This window comes from Martes martes (assembly GCF_963455335.1).
Source record: "Martes martes genome assembly, chromosome: 7".
In the NCBI taxonomy this organism is placed as follows: domain Eukaryota; kingdom Metazoa; phylum Chordata; class Mammalia; order Carnivora; family Mustelidae; genus Martes; species Martes martes.
The window spans coordinates 139,417,637-139,434,709 of record NC_137894.1 but is presented as its reverse complement, the minus strand read 5'-3'; the positions used below and the strand labels follow the sequence as shown (position 1 = coordinate 139,434,709).

Genomic DNA, 17,073 nt, shown 5'->3' with positions numbered 1-17,073 from the left:
ATATTACAAAACTTTCCAGTTATTTCTGTAACTTTAATATATATTTTGAATGAATACTTTTTAAGGCACTTTTTGGAACTTAACGCTGTTAACTTCTGGGTTAATTCAGGGCCCTTATATTCTCAAGACCGGATTCTTCAAGCTATGGGAAATATCACACTGGCCTTTCACCTGCTGTGTGAGCGAGCCGACCCTAACTCTTTCTGGCAGCCCTACATTCAGACCCTCCCCAGCGAGTATGACACTCCTCTCTACTTTGAGGAAGATGAAGTCCGAGACCTCCAGTCCACACAAGCTATCCATGATGTCTTCAGCCAATATAAGAACACAGCTCGGCAGTACGCCTACTTCTATAAGGTCATTCAGGTGAGTGGCTGCTTACTGTTCACATGTACATTTAACAGAATGAGGAAGAAAGAGAAATTGATGGCCTAAATGTTCCGCCTCACATTTTATTACACATGCTTAAACTTCATGCTTCTTTAAGGTAAAAGGCATTCTGATTCTAGTCCACTGTCTGTTTTTGTACAGAAATATCCCTGAAGTGTGGTTTGAACATATCTGATTTCCGGTGTTAATATAAGCAGCCCTCGTTCCTAAGTTAGGAAAGTCTCTGAGCTTTTCTGAAAAGGAAAGATTACAACAGAACTTGAGAAGCTATAAAATGTGTCTAATACAAAAAGGTGCTCCATGTATAAATTTTCCAGGAAAATGAAAGGCCCTTTCTGGGTTCTTTATATAAATGTTGACATGTATTTTACTAAGTTATAGTGACAGTTAATTTGCTAACTTAGAATGCTGAGTTCTTTTGTCTTTCAGAGTGTGCTGTGTATTATGTTAATTTTGATTAGTTCTAAGTGAAAGTGTCCTATAAAAACATCCGTATGGTTGTGCACATTTGAATTTTACCTGGTTACTCCTTTCTGTGTCTTGGCAGTTCAGCTGGTGTTATCTTTCCTTTCCTGTTGAACTGCCATGAGACGAGTCAGAGTAAGAGTCACGGTTCCCTCCAGAGCTGAGACCGGGGAGTGTCTCTGCCCCGACTCTCCCCTTTCTCAGTTGCTCAAGAACTAGCTCCGGGGCTGCAGTATCTGATACGTGGCAGTGGGGATGACACTAAACTTCCTTGGATGTACAGGGCAGCCCCCAAATGGGGAATTTTCCAACCCAAAATGTTAGTAGTGCTAAAGTCGAGTAATCTTGCTTTGTGGTTATATATAGTACAGAGTATCTCAGGTACCAGCATGATGCCAAAGATTGCCATCATTCCTGACTGGTGGGATGCCTAGCACCTGACTGAACAGACAGAACTCAGGCATTGTAGTGAGATGAGCCCGAGTTGAAACCCAGATTCCATATCTCACTTGCTATTGAAATAGAATTTGGAATTACAGTTAACCCTTGAACGACACGGGTTTAAGCGGTATAGGCCCACTCATACACGGTCATTTTCGATAAGAACGGTGCAATGGTGTCAATGTATTTACTCTTATGATTCTCTTGATAAATTTTCTTTTCTCCCTCTTTACTATGAGAATGTAGAATATAGTATGTATAACATACATAAACCAACTGTTTAGGTTATTGGAAGGACTTCTGGTCAACAGTAAGCTATGGGTAGTTAAGTTTTTGGGGAGTCAAAAGTTATATGTATATTAAAAAAAAAGATTTTATTTATTTATTTGACAGAAAGAGAGAGAGAGCACAAGCAGGCAGAGGGAGAGGGAGAAGGAGACTCCCTGCTGAGCTGGGAGCCTGACGTGGGGCTCAATCCCAGGACCCCGGGGTCATGACCTGAGCCCAAGGCAGACGCTTAACCAACTGAGCCACCGGGGTGCCACAATACGTAGATTTTTGACTGGGTAGGGGTCAGCACCGCATCCCTTGCATTAATTTGGGGGTCAGCTCTTGGTGCTTTACCTCTCTGATTGGTTTCCTCATCTGTAGGATTAAAATATATGCCCCATTTTTCAGTGTAACTATCGTCAGCCCAACTAGGGCTGTTCATCAGAGCACCTAGCGTGGTGCCGGGCCTCGGCGCCTGTGGTCCTTAGGAGTGTAGCTTTCTCTGGGAACCATGAAGGATATCTCAGTTGAAGCCACCTCGATGGGGGCGATGTGTTCCCTGAGGTGGTGGGCTCCAGAGCTGGCCTGCCAGGATCCAAACCCCACAGCACCTTGAGAGCTGAGCCGTTCGCCTGTGTCTCTGTGCTCCTGTTTCCTTATCTGTAAAATGGGATAATACAGCACCACACTCCAGGGTTGCGGAGCAGACCAGATGAGTATGTACGGCCCTTGATGACAGCAGTGTTTGCTGTAGAAATTCTCAATTTGGGTTACTGTTCTGTGTCTTGTTCCTTCAGACCGTGTCACTCAGTTCAAGTTCTTTACTGTTTTTCGTGGCTTCTCCCCCTGTGTCTGCAGGGACTTACATTAGCGTGTGTTAACCTTCTCAACGGAACACCCTCGCCACCAAGAACAGTGAGGGAAGGATATTCCTGCAAGACGAGGTCCTCACCTCGAGCGACCCATTACAGACTCAGAATTGCTTCAGAGTCCTGTGCTCTTGTCATTACTGTTGTTGGCTTCAGTTTCACGTTTTAAAATATCAACAGTTCATGCAAATGTTTATGTTTGCTCTGGTTTAAAAACCTTGTTCAGTGACATACCATCAAATCAGGTTGGGATTGTAGGAGAACGGCCCGGTTTCTCCCGGGACTGTACCTGCCCCTGTGTGTGCCTGGGGGGCCCCCATTCTGGCTTTGCCTGTAGTAAACACTTTTACTCCAACATCGTGGTCTGTCCAAGTGTGGTCCTTCTTCAGAAGAACATGGGACATCCCCTTCACATTAGTAGAAGGGAATCATTACAAACTGAAATACATCCTAATAAGATTTTGTGGGAAATTTCCTAGTCAGCCGTTTGATTTAAGTGCCAGTCGAAGTAGGAGCACAGGAATCCTGACGGGGCAAGTAGCCGTGGCTCGAGAAGGATCCAGGCTGGGGAGGGGGAGGGTTCCCCTCTCATGAGCATTCCTCACCAAGTAAAACAGACTCAAGCAAAAGTTATCTTTTTAAAAATTAGAGCTTGAGACCAACTGCTCTTCTGGTTGTAGAATGTTCTCATTGCTCGTGGAATCTTCGATAACGATCCAGTGTAAACACAAATGTTAGCGTTGTTTTGTAGGTCAGGTTTTCTCACCTCAGCACCAGACTCTGCCTCTTTCTCATGCTGTCCCAGGACCAGCTGTCAGGCTTTCGCTCCGTTGTAGAGGGTCGCTCCATCAGCGCGTCATCACTTGGGAAGAGAGAGTGAGCCATGTTGCCTCAGTTCATATTAACATCTTCCTTTCAGTGACCTGCCCTCACTTTTGTGGGGCACCGTGGCTCTTAACCTTTTAAGGGTCTGTGTCCCTCTTCCCGGAGAAATGGACAATGCCCTCTAGCATGAATGTTTATGTACCATTTGAGGGAGGTCCCAGTTCCAGAATCTGATTTGCAGTGTCCCATTTAATGTCATTTTCCTGGGCCTGGGCATTGCAACTGAAACCCATTATTTTTCTTCTGAGCTGAATGCTGGCTCGAAGGTCTGCCAGCCACAGCTCTTAGCTACTATCTCTGCTTGCACTAGCAGCGTGAGTGCAGGCACGACTTGGTTCCAGGTGTCTGCACCTGTGATCCCCAGACCCTGGGAAAAGGGTGTGGGAAAGGGTAGTAGTCGCTTCAGCCTTACGTCTTGCTTCGGGTGCTAGAATGTTTATTCTAAAAGAAAAGCAGCAGTAGTGCTTCCTTCTAGTCATTGCAAGTTCCTTTAGGTAGACTTCTCTTCATTGCACTTTGTTGTTTTCATGTTTGTCTATCTTTCTCTTTGGTTGTTGTTGACTAAACACTAGAAGAGTAATTCCCTGCACTCTTTTCTCCCAGAGTTATTTTCATAGTCGAGGGAGTTTTAGAGTGGCCGGGTGTTAGTTCAGAGTACTTTGTGTTCAGAAGTGTTTGTGAGCCTCTGCTGGTTCTCATGGGTAGAGAAGGGGCTTGGGCTTTATGGTCTTTCCAGTTTTTTATCCTGTATTGACATGGTTTTCTTGAGATGTTCAGTATACAGGGTTTCCTTTAGGTGTTCAGCAGATGATAGCGTGTAACCAGGAGCCTTGGACTCAGGGAGTCGGGGGAGCGGACTGTGTACGCAGACAGAGCGCCTGCTGGTGAAGTCTTGTACTGCAGCCTAACAGTTGAGAAGTGTCCCCGCTCAGACTCGGGAAGCTAAATTAGGAGCCGTGGCTCAGCCAGATCCTGGAAAAGGCTTGTGTGGATTGAGAATCCTAAGGGGTGGTAAAATTTCTGTCAATCTGTGAAATGGGGATCAGCGCAGGACAGAGGATTAATGGTAGAAGGCAGAACTTGGCCCTTTAAAACCATGGCAGAGCTTTGAACCTGTAAGGGTCACTTAGCAGACCAGGACGTTCAAAAGTTCAGCTCTAAGGTAAGACTCCTGCCTGGAAATATGGGACCAATTTTGGGACAGACATCAGTGAAAAAGCAGGATTTGGCTTAAACCCAGCTCTGAAACAGTGTAATTGTGTGAAGGGGAAGCAATCCTATCAGATTTCACCTGACTTAACACAGATGAACCATAGTCTATGTATCACTCACCCACGCCAGTGAAAAACAAATGAACAGGTCCTATGAGTGGACAGTCTGTTTGATTTGTAGTCCCATCTGCTGGACCAGGCCCCGCGCTGTGGGGTGCCCGCTTGTCCTGAGGTTAAGAGCTCTCTGGGGACATGTACATTTTCCTGTGTTGCTGAGCCTGTACGTGATGCTCGTGGAAGGAAATGCAACTGTGTAAGGTTTAATAGAATAGAGGCGTATCTGTAGAATGACTGTTTTTCCATTGATCTCCTAATTTGCATGATTTGTCCCACCTTACTTGGGTTTTGTCCTTCATGTCGATCAGACAGCTTGAGTGGTTGGGCGGAAGGGACGGAGATGGAGAAACCCACTTGCGTGTTAACTGCTGTGAGTTTCGGTGGAGCGAGCTTCCACTCTGCCTACCGTGTGCTTCGGGATGGAGTTAGGCGGCCTTGAGTTGGCTTTCTTTCTTGAACTGGCCACTTCTCCCACCTAGCCCGGGCTGTAGTGGCAGAAGATTTGAGCAGTCATACTCACAAGTTGGCCGCAAACAGAGCCCACCAAGAGGCAGAGGAAGGCGTCACGCTCGGTTCTGGGCGCCCCGTGACGGCTGTGGCTCGGTACCAACAGTGGCTCTGCCCGTTTCTCCCAGTTCTCATTGGTCTCTGACGGAGGTGCACGAGAGTAGCACGAGATGGGTTTTGCCGGGTGGATTTAGCCTATGTTTTCCTGAAGCTCGAGTCCGCACGTAGAATCTGCTCCTACACAGTGCTTTCGGGGCCGAGTGTCCAGTTGGAGCAGAAGGCTCTGGGCCCTACCTTACTCTGAAGACCCCGGCACCCAGAGCCTCTCGGGAGACACCCCTCACCATGCAGAGCTGTTTGTAGAGCTGCATGTAGGTGGCGTGTGCCAGAGCAGCACCTCGAGGGAGAACATGTGTGTGTGCCCCTGTCACTGTCTCCTCTGGTGGCAGATAGCCTGTGGGCAGGCTGCGTGGGGTCTCCATGGTCAGCTTCTCCTATGCTGGTGGTCCTTTCCCTCCGCCTGGAAACTGCCCTAAGAGTCTTCCTTTGCGGGTACACCAACCCACCGCCTCCTCCCGACCCTTGGATTTACTGCCCTGTCTTTTGTTTTTAACCCGTGTGCCCTCTGGGTTATTGCATTTTTCAACTATACTTGAGTGTGTGTGACGGGGTGGGCAGCACACCCAGATCTCTGGGGTTACAGAGATTTTCTTTTTTCTTTTCTCTCTCTTTTGTTTAAAGCTTTTATTTATTTATTTTAGATAGAGAGCACAAGGTGGCGAGGAGCAGAGGGACAGGAATAAGCAGACTCCTTGCTGAGCGTGGAGCCTGATGTGGGGCTCGATCCCAGGACCTGAGCTGAAATCAAGGGTCGGACACTCAGATGACTGAGCCATCCAGGCGCTCCCAGAGATTTTCTTTTTCAGTGTTTCGTTCTGGAATGGACTTTTAGGTTTACAGAAAAGCTGTGCACATAGCACAAAGTTGAAAGTGGACCCATGAGGATTCTATCCTCCTGACCTCGTTCCCACTTACATGTTTTTCCTCAGAGGCAAACGTGTTCCTAATGGGACATTTTTGTTCTCAGCCAGCTTCATGTCAACGCCACATCTGTGAATAGCGAAGAAGTGAAGAGGGAGGGAGCAGAGTCGCAGGTGATGGTGACGGGGAGGACAGAGGAAGCTGATGGATAGGTTTGGAGGTGTTGGATGCAAGAGCACGAGCCCCTATTTATTCCTTGGCTGCCATGGTAACGGACTGGGTAGAGGCTGCGGGATGCAGAGAGAGAGGAAGATTTCTGTTTGCAGGTTGCTCGTCTGAGTGGACTGGGGCTTCTTCCCATCAGGTAAGGAGTTTCTGTGCTGTGTGCCTCCTGGGACTGGCTGGAGGAGGCCGGGCAGGGTTGAGGTGGGTCGGAGGGCTCCTGAACACAGCGCAGGAAACCCAGAGCCCAGCCCATCTCACTCTCTCTGTAGGGCTGTAATCCTTCCAGTTACCTATGAGGAGCTAGTCGTTCACCCTTTGCAGCTGAGGAATCACAGCTGTGAGGGTGTGGGCAGCTGGCCAGAGCCGGAGGGTGCCCACACCCTGGGCTGGGGTCAGAGCAGGTCTGCTAGCCCCATGCCCGTGTCCTTGAATCTCTAAGGTTGTTTCTGGTCTTAATTTTGGGACAAAGAAGTGTTCCGGTTTTAAGGGCAGGACACTTATTTTTTTTTTTTAAGATTTTATTTATTTATTTGATAGAGAGATCACAAGTAGGCAGAGAGGCAGGCAGAGAGAGAGCGGGGGAAGCAGAGCTCCCTTCTGTGCAGAGAGTCCGATGCGGGGCTTGATCCCAGTACCCTGGGATCGTGACCTGAGCCGAAGGCAGAGGCTTAACCCACTGAGCTGCCCAGGCGCCCCAGGGCAGAACACTCTTATTTAAAATTTCCCTTGGGCTCTCTTACAGAAGCTGGGGGTGGTCGGGGTCAGGTCAGGAGCCCGCATGGGGCTCACCTTCTGGCCGCTTTTTCCAGCTGTAGAGATGCCCCTCCCGGCCAGCCTGTCTCATGCTGTTCAGAGGTCGGAGAGGCTCCCTCTCAGAGGAACCCACGCCACTGCCGCTGGCTTTCCCGGCAAGCTGTGAGGAAGCTGGCAGTCCTCTCTTTACTGTTATCTTTACTGATTCCATTTGTAATGATGTGGAAAACGTGAAAACACTAGAGCTTTAGGAAATCAGTGCAGCTTGCGGATTCCCTGGAGAGTTTCCAGTGCCCTTCCAGTCTTTGTTAGAGCCTCTGGCTGTCTCGCTGAAACGTCCTGACCTGCGTCCTTGCTTGTTCCCGATAGCTGACCTTGACCGTTATTAATTTGTGTTAAATGTGCAAGAGTGTTGTCCTTATCGTGCCCTTACCTAAGCTTCCTGATTTTATAAATGATCCATTCTAAATGTGTATGTTATTTTCATAAATAAAGGCTGCAGATATGTCATTAAAAAATCTAATTTGCGTCTTTTAACTCTGTTCACTTGTTTTGCATACCATTAGGGCAGGGCAGATGGGTATGGACTTCACCTTCTGGAATCCAGTGAGTGGTCCTTGTTTCCTCTGTCTTTTTCCAGCTTAAGTTTCAGCAGCCTTTGGGGAGCTCAAGAAACGAAGCGCTTTTTCTCTGTGTTCATGGTTCTAATTGCGGAGAGTGGGCCTGATATCCTGGCAGTGGTTGGTAATCCTGTCTTGCCGACTGAGGGAGGACGTCACCAGAGGGCACTTAGTGGTGTGTGCACAGAGGGAAGCTGGGCAGCCCCATGTTCCGTGTCCTCCTGTAGAAGTTCTCACGTACAGATTCGGCATCTTCCGTCTGCCTTGCTTGCTAGTGCTGTCCCGTCTCCCACCCCTGCTTGTCCCTGCAGCCCTCCCGAACCACAGCCTCCTTCCCCTTTCTCTGCTTACCTGACTTGGGATCCTGGGATCCTTCGGCAATCTTCCACTGTGCCTAATCAGGGTTAGGAACAGAAGTCCAACAAAGCAGGCCCGTAAATTGTCCCTGTTTCCTGCTTTATGTATCACCCAGCCATAAGCATGTTCGTAGAGGCACCTCCACAGGTATGGCGGACGGAGCCACGGGGCAAGATTGTGCATACGTGTCCCCGGTGGCAGGACTCCGGAAGGAAGGGGAGTCCGCATTTGTGGCCGTGCCTGCGTTGTGTCAGGCGCTGTGACGGGGACTTTCTCTCCTGTTACTCTCGTGGTGAGAAGGAGTTGGGATCTGGTGTCTTCCCATACGACTCTGAGACAGAATTAGCAAAACTAGATTTCAAAGAAACCCCCAGTGCCAGGACCAGGTCCCTGGTAGTTAAATTTGTGTCTGGAGTAGTTGAAGCCTCAGAGACGGGGCCTCATTCCTAAGACACTGTTCACTGAGCCTAGGCCTTTGCATGCCACTGGTGGGCCAAGGTTCTTGGTGAGGCCCTTCTAGTCCTTCTTGTTACCTCATCGCTGGGCATCACCCTGCTTTGGGGAGGAGACAGGCTGAGGGTGGGAAAGCTGGCCGGAGCTGCTGATGGTGAGTCAGGACCGACGCCCCAGAATGCCCCATGCACCCACCCTGGGGGCTGTGTGTCCCACTTGCCATCTCTGTAGACCCGTCCTTCTTACAGTTCCTTCCGTCCGCCAGCCCCGCTTTACCAGTCCTGGCCCTCCCCACTACTCGGAGCAACAGAACTTCATGAAATCCCTGCAAGTTTAAAAACAAGCATCAAAGAAAAATCTTTCTTGAAACCTGCTTTTTCCCATCAGTCTCCCCTAAGGTCTGGATTTGTAAATTTCCTCACCTATGGGACAGGATTTTGGTTGTTTTCTTTCCTGTATGCTGGAGGGCGAGACTTGCTCACGTTTCTGAGACCCGGGATAAGCGCCCTTGTGAGTAAACGCGTTTGTGAGGGCCCTTGTTGGCCGGTGTTGCCGCCCAGGCTCCATTCCTTCCCTGCAGAGCTGTGCTGTGCGTGATGTCTGCTGGCATGAATGGTTTAGGCTGCAGCCGCCGTGTAGCCATCATCCGGTCTCAAGGAAGGCGACAGTATGTACGTACGTAGAGAAGGAGATGTATTTTTAGGAGCTCGCTCAAGTAGTTCTGGAGGCTGGTAGCTCTGGAATTTACAGGAGGGCCAGCAGGGGGAGACCCTGGGGGGAGCGGGCGCTGCGGTTGGAGTCCAGAGGCGCTCTCCCGGAGGGTTCCCTCTGGCCTGCAGCCGGCTCTGCGGAGGCCGTCGCTGTTCGGATGAAGCCCCCCGCATTAGGTAGGGCAGTCGGCTTTCCTTCTAGCTCACCAGTTTACATGTTAGCTGCACCCAGAAGAGCCTCACAGCAACATGCGGGGCAGTCAAGTATCTGGGCACCGTGGCCCAGCCAAGTTGCCACATAAAGCGAACCATCACAGCGAGCATACTATTTGCTTCTCCCGCGGCACCTGCTCTCGGATTTATCCATTTCTTCTCTGGAGCGCGAGCTCCACGGGCAGGGCCCTTCTGTCCTGGGCACCGTGTGCCACTGCTCTGCACGGTGCCCACCACACAGGAGGTTTGGCTGTAGCTTGTTGAGCAGGGGGACCAGGTGCCTTCCAGATCTGCACACGGAAGCCATGTGTGGCCAGGGCCTCTGGGGGAGGTGAGAGGCCGGAGTCTGGGCTGTCCTCACTCCCCAAGTTGGTCCCTGGAGAGCTGTCTTTGCAGATGGGCAGTTTTTTCTGGTTTGTACAAAGGTCCCTGGCAGACACTCTTCTCCCTGCCGGGACACATGCTAAACCTGATGGGATGGCAGAGGAGCCAACGTGAGGACTGTCCCGTGTCTAACAGAACATTTCTCCCTCTGCTTGAGGCTTCTGTGGCCATGGACATCCCTGTCCTTCCTTTCTTCCTATGTCTTCCCAGAGAAGTTTGCAGTGAAGGAGAAATTTATGAGATCCTCTGCTTTTACTTAATTTTTTTTAGAAGATTTTATTTTTGAGAGAGAGCAAGCAAGAGAGAGCATGAGCAGGGGAAGGGGCAGAGGGGCATGGAGAAGCAGACTCCCCGCTGAGCAGGGAGCCAGATGTGGGGCTGGATCCAGGACCCCAGGATCAGGACCCGAGGTGAAGGCAGCCGCCCAACCAACTCAGCCAGCCAGGCGCCCCTTTCCTGTTTTCTTCTCGTCCTCACACCATGTTCACTGCCTGGCCTCTATGCTCGGATTCCAACAGTTCTCTGAGGGTAGACACTGGGCCATTTTTCTTCCCCTTCTTAGTGGATCTTCTTTTAGATGATGCACACTCTCCCGCCACTGGGTCCCGTGGTGAGTCTACCTGGCAGGGCTTTGTGAGTGTGCTGAGCCTCACGGGTGTGCTCTGTGTCGCGCCAGTGAACTGTCCCTCCTCTGCTCTGCTGGGTAACCTGGAGACATCCGAGGCAGGGAAGTTCTTCCTGACCCTCTTGCCGAGGGTTTCCTCCTGGAGGTTGCTGGGTGTCCCACCTCACGTGTGACTGCTGCAGAGTACCCTGCAACCGTCAGCACGTGGAGAACTGTTGCATTTGGCCCCCTCTGTTTTGGGCTTCGTCACATAATTTGATTTGGGTAGTTTTTCGTTTCGCAAGTCAACTTTATTTTTTCAGCTTAAAAGAAGTGAGTTCTAAGTAGTAGTAGTCCGAAACACAGCATGGAAACTGTGCTGATTATCTTTATTTACACTGAATCTCATCAGGAAAATAATTGTAAGAGTTTCTCTTTTTTTAAGTAAGTCCAATAACTATTTGAAATATTTGCTGATAGTAATGGAGTTTTACTGAATGCCTGTGTCTCCAGTTCAGTGGTAGGTGCTCTAAGGAGATCGAAAAGTAGTATGAGATCCTTGCCTTTTCAAAGTTTATGGAGAGATGGGAGGCACTCAGTTGGCAGGAAACATAGAAGAACAAAAATGGTAAACAGAGGCAGTGACCGCTCTCTGAGCTCTGGGATGCCTGGGGCAGTCAGATGGTTGTGGCTTGAAAGGCAGGACCGTCTGGTTGAGGGAAATACTGAAGATCTGGATGTGGAGGCTTGTAGGGCATAGCCAGAGGAGCCTGGGAGGACAGCCCAAGCCCCGTAGAGGCCACAGCCCCTAGTATGGAGGGAAGTCACTGCAGGTTTGTGGGGACCAGCTCCCAGAAGTCTGACGCCTGAACCCCCACAGGGTGTCTGTAACTTCTGTGGCTCAGGCCAGTGTGTGTGGGATGAGAGGGCTGTGGCTTAGCTGGTCCGTATGTGACACCTGCTCACATCGCCCAAACTCCCTGATCCGCAGTTTCCACAGTTACAATTTAGCCTGTCTCAGGCTGTCTTTCCAAGTGCAGCTGAGATATCAGTGGATATAAATGTGTTTTTACAGTGCCAGCCTTGGGGCAGCTCAGTCGGTTAAGTGTCTGCCTTTGGCTCAGGTCCTCATGAGCCCCACATCGGGCTCCCTGCTCAGCGGGGATGCTTCTCCCTCTGCCTCTGCTGTTCCCCCTGCTTGTGTGCTCTCCCTCCCTCTCTCTCTCTCAAATAAATTAAAAAATAAAAATAAATAAAATGCCAATCTTGCTCTTGGTGTCATGAACAAGCTGCTGGGTTTGAGTGCCCTTTAGCAATGCCGTGAAGGGAATTTCCTGCACTGGGTGTAAAAAACAAGAAGACGCAACAGAATGGCCTGCTCCCAGGCGTTGGGTTGGAGGGCACAGAGGGGTAGGGATAGACAGAAGGAGGGAGTGAACGAGGTTGAAAATGCAGCAGGAGCCCAGCTGGAGGGCTGTTAGCAGGCCTTGGAGTTTGTGTCCTCACATGATGCGGAGCCACGGCAGCCGTGGGGCCACAGTGGCCTGGATTTGCTTGCTTGCTGGTCGATGACCTCAGAATCGGGGAGACCAGAAGTCCAGCTAGCCTGAGCGGTGTGAGAGGTTCTCAGAGGTAGAATTGGTAGCATCTGGTGACACACTGGATCCGAGGAGCTAGGATGACCGTGAGATTTCTAGAGTGTGCTGACTTAGGTGTGCCTTCTTCCCTCGCTCCCAGACTGACTCTACCAGCTTCTGTTTATAACTTCTGTGCTTTAGAAAGGACATTTTTGATCCTAAATTTCTAACTTATTCCAGCTTGTTTAAACCCGAGACCCACCAGAAATAACTTGTATCTGAGTTTTCCGTCCAGACAGCTTTATTTTGTATTTTGGAATACATATTTTATGCAGAAATCTTTTGTATGCAAAAGTCAAGCCTGGAGCAAATGTCTATGGTGAAAGTAAAGCTGGTGAAAGTGAAGGTTTTAATGGAAGTGCTCGCCCCACCTTAACAGCAGTGGCGTGCACACAGTGGCACATCTGAAGGAAACCTGTCAGAAGAGCAGCTTTCAATTTAAATATATCCAGGATCTCAGGACCGATTGTAACGAGTTTTAAAATCTTTGTGCCAGCTTCATGTTTTTTCTTTAAATCATTTTAAAATTAATAAACCAGTTCGTATTTGACAGCGTCTGCATCAGAAATGCCACCGTTGGCTCTGAAGTCTTCGCTCTTGTGTGGCCTTACCATTCCTCTAGAGTGAAGTAGTGGCTGTGGCTGCTAGAACCGCTGGACATCGACTTCCTGTTCACGGGCCAGTTGACCACCCGCCAGACCACCGAGATCCCGCTGCTGTGTCTAAATACCGACACCGTCCCCTGAATGTGGGCCATGCAGTGACGAGGGAGGATTCCAGGGACCGGGCGTGGCCCGGAGTTCCCCTGGGTTCGTGAGGGGCCAGAGCAGGGTACGCTGGGGGCTCGTGGACAGCATTCCAGAGCTGAGGAGGGTTTGTCGGGAAGTCAGGCTCCTCGCACTTCTCCCGCACCAGAAGTCTCACCGCCTCGGGGCTTTCCTCCGGCAGCTCTGCTGAGACACGAGCGCACTTGAGGTGCCGCTGGGCCGTAGAGAGCTCACCACATAGGTTCTGCTTTCTCGGAGCCCCCAGCCTGGTGGAAAGCCCATCAGGACAGGGACGGGATGGCAGTTCTGAGGGGGCCGGGCTAGCCCAGAGGCAGGGGCAACAGCAGGAAGAGTGGGTGTCAGGAGGGGCTTCGCGGAGGGGGGATGGCCCCCGGCCCTGAAGAAGGTCCAGGAGTTCGCCAGGCAGAGGGCGCAGCCTGGCCGCCCAGTGGGCCCGGGGAGAGGAAGGGAAAGTGGAGGGACGGAGGGCAGGGGCAGGCCTGGCACGCGGCTCGGGGCCGTCTGCATCAAGCTCAGCTGTGCACGACCCTCCCAGCAGCCTCACAGGCGTCCGCTTGCTCTTCCTCCCGTTTGGGGGGTGGCGAAACGGAGGCCCGTTTGCAGGTCTGCCTGTTCTAGGACCTACATGCAGACCTCACTGTCGGCACGCCAGAGCGGAGATTCGTGTCCGACTGCGCGGTGTCTCCTCCCCCTGTACCGTGCTGACTTCTCATAACCGTGGGAGCCGGGCACTCGTCCCGTGAACGCTGATCGAGCAGCGGCGCGGTGAACCTGATGTGTAGTTCAGCTGCGGTGTTCCAGGCTCCGGCTGCTGTTCTCTGGAGTCCTGCTGAAATGGAAGCTCACAGGGACAGGGGTCGGCCTGTGTTGTTCGGGCACTAGACAGTGAGTGCTGTCATAATGGAGGACTCAGCCATCAGCTCTTGACTGGGGCCAAGAGGAGGTGGTGACTGAGGTCGCACTCTCCGCACTTGGCGACACAGTTCTGCATTTTTCTCTCCAGTGTGTGGGCAGGCACTGCCTTCTCGGAGAGGCTGCTCGACGTGCTAAAGTACCCTAAAAACAGGACCACGGACCACATCAAATGTGCATCAAGAAAAAGGCATTCTAAGCCGAACTTATTGACTTTTTAATTTAAAGAGGTGCTTAATCCCAGCAGACAGGGCTCATCCAGATTCTGTAGTAGAGTGCTGTGTGGATGCAGTTAGGGAGGGCTGATGGCGGGTGTCAGGCCACAGCGAGGCCCCTGAGGCCGACTTACTGGCCTTGTCGTGTTTAACACTTGGTGGGATAGAGGTGAAGACCTAGGAGGCACGCCGCTCAAATTTCTGGATGGTAGAAAACCAAGGAGGCTTTGTAAGTGGATCAAGTCTGTCTTGGTTCAGAAAACTCTGATCCACAAGAAGGATGGGATTGAGCCGGAGTCATTTGGAGGCAGGAGGTGTGGCGGGGAAGACTGGGGACAGGACATCAGAGCCCTGGACCCTGTTCTCCATTGCTGGCTCACTTGTGACCACAGACAAGTCACGATCTCAGCTTTGTGCCCAGTTTCCCCTACAGAAATGAGAGGCTGAGTGAGAAATGGAGGAGAAGGGGTTTTAGATGGAGAGCATTCTACAAATGCGTATTTATTTTTAAAGAGAAGCTCCCTGTCACTGCCCTTCAGGGTCCCCACATGTGTCTTGGGTGAGGTACGGAAGGCGCTGCTGGCCCCTGGTGGTTCTTCAGTGCAGTGAACTGTGGGGGGGACTGTCCCCTCAAGGCACCTGTGTGCATAGAAGGCACGCACTGAGGACTATCTCTCTGCGGTCCCTAGCTCACAAGCTGTTGGGGGAACTACGATAAGTGAGGGAAACTGACAGTACATCAGGCTGACAGTTGATGGCAGTAGGAGGAGTTCACTCGTTCGTATAGGATCAGTTACCAAAATTCTAGGGGAAAGTTGCTACGAGAACTTCAGAAGCCGGGAAGATTCTAGTGATTTAAGAGTTTACCACATAAAAAACATTACTACACTTTAAAGGCAATAAAGGTCAATAACAGCTTCACACATTGAACATTATAAACTTTTAAAGATAAGATTAATGTACCATCTTTCCAGACATTGTACATGGCAAGAAACAGAAAAAGGTGAGTTACGTGTGCCTACGGATGAATGATGTCCTGTGATACTGAGGCGGCTTTGGACTAAATCAGTTATTCTTGAAAATGGCCCATAGTAACAGAACAAGTATATTTAGGAAAATGTATTTAGTAACAAAATAAATATATTTAGAAAAAAATAAATATATTTAGAAAATGGGGACATTTGGTAACGCCCTGTAGTAAAGATGAATAGTTTGGGTCATTTTCTTCTGTTGATTTTTGATTTTCTTTAATTGAGGTTTAACTTCACATGTCAAGTACATGGATTCAACGTCGATTAGGTTTTATCCTAAGTAACCAACACGGAGATCAAGCTGTGGCACGTGTCTGGCCCCGGAGGAAGCCCCAGCATCCTGTCCCAGCTGGTACCCACCCTCCCTTTTCGAGAGGGAATGCACTTCCGGCTGTCGGGCTGTGGCTGTCGGCACAGCTGAGTTTGCAAGTCCGAGTGCTCCAGTGGGAGACCCCACGGAGTGCACTTGCTCGCCTCTGGCTGCTTCTGTTCCCTGTGCTGTCCGCAGGACTCCCCGCTCCCGTCCCCGCTGCACGGTTCTCCATCATGTGCACCCCACTGTCCTGTGTCCACACTGTGCCTCGGTGTTTGGATGGTTTCTGGTCTGGGGTTACCGCATAGGAAGCTGCTGTCAGAGATCTTGTGTCATCTGCTTGCAGACATGCGTCCCTTTCCTCTGGGCCCTCTCTGGGGAGGGGAATTGGGCAGTCACGTGTGCAGTTTCAGTAGACACTGATAAACCGGTTTCCACACTGGCCGAACCAGGGCTCACGCCACCAGCAGTGCAGGAGCGTTCGGGTTGCTCTCCCCCGGCGCCCCCAGCGCTCTGTTAGGCTTTCTTCCGCGCGTGCAGGGGCGTCTCCTCGGAGCTCTGACTTCCCTTCCGTGGTAACTGGTGGGGTCCAGCGTGTCTGTGTTTGCTTATTAGCTACTTGGATATCCTCCTTTGGGAGTGCCCAACCAAATCTCTTACTCACTTGAGACACAATTGTAATAATGTATTTTACCTAACTCAGTATATATGGAAGAGTATTCTTTAAACGTACTATTAATATAAAATACTTAATGATACATCCTACATTTTTTATAAGAAATCTTGACAGTGCAGTGCATTTTTTTTTTTTTTTTTGCAGGGAGTATATTACATTAAGTTTTTTAATTGTGGTAAAATACCTGTAACATAAAGACTGCCATTTTGGCTGTTTCTAAGAGTACAAGTCAGTGGTGTTGCTTCCATTCATAATGCTGTGTATCTGTCACCACTGTCTGCTCCCCAGACTTTTTTGTCACTCCAAACAGAACCTCTGTAAACACTGGTCAAGAACTCCCCATACCCCTGCCCGCTTCTGAATCACTCATTTGTAATTGGTGTTTTCTTCTGGATCTGTGTCTTTTATGATTTATGCCTGTGTCGTCCTGGTGGTGTGCCTAGTCCCTTTCTTAATGAAAGCTTTAGACGATCGGAGTTTCTTCATTTTAACAAAGTGCAGTGTATTGGTTTTATTTTTCAAATATGGTATTTTTTTGTGTCTCTTTAAACAACTGTTTGCCTAGCCCCGGGGTTCTCAGCTGAGAGCGGTTTGCCACTCGGGGGCAGAGACAGTTTGGCTGTCACAGCTGGGCCAGGGATGCTGTTTACCTGTGACGGACAGGACAGCCCACAGCAGAGCATGGTGCAGCCTGACAGGGCAGTGGTGCTGCAGCTGTGAAACTTGTCTAGCACGGGACCATGAATGTGTGCTTCTGGAAGCTTCGCGGCTTCACCTTGCACAGGTAGTCCAGGACCCATCTCTCCTTAGCCCCTGTGTATGTGAGGAGAACTTGAGAGAAATCTGGATTCTTGCACATCTGTGTCCCTAACCTGTTATTTAAACCAAAATTCAGTACATGATCAGGAGCTTTATATGGAACGTAGTAATGTGCAGAATGGAAATTTTGGTAGTTGGTGGCCTAAGAGCAGTGTTTGGAGCATAAATGTCAATGGCCTGGCATGTGCAGAAGATGGAAGGTTTTTCCTTCCAGCGTGATTAGTAAG

At 50.1% G+C, this 17,073-nt stretch overlaps 1 protein-coding gene across 3 annotated transcripts in view; it reads left to right on the top strand.

The window, feature by feature from the left end:
• SETD3 (SET domain containing 3, actin N3(tau)-histidine methyltransferase) overlaps nt 1–17,073 on the top strand; it is a 78,998-nt gene that overhangs the window by 22,675 nt on the left and 39,250 nt on the right. For all 3 annotated transcript variants that reach the window (XM_080809648.1, XM_080809649.1, XM_080809647.1), the window contains one exon: nt 110–366. In XM_080809648.1, coding sequence (XP_080665774.1) covers nt 110–366 — 257 coding nt within the window. The remainder of the gene's footprint in view (nt 1–109; nt 367–17,073) is intronic.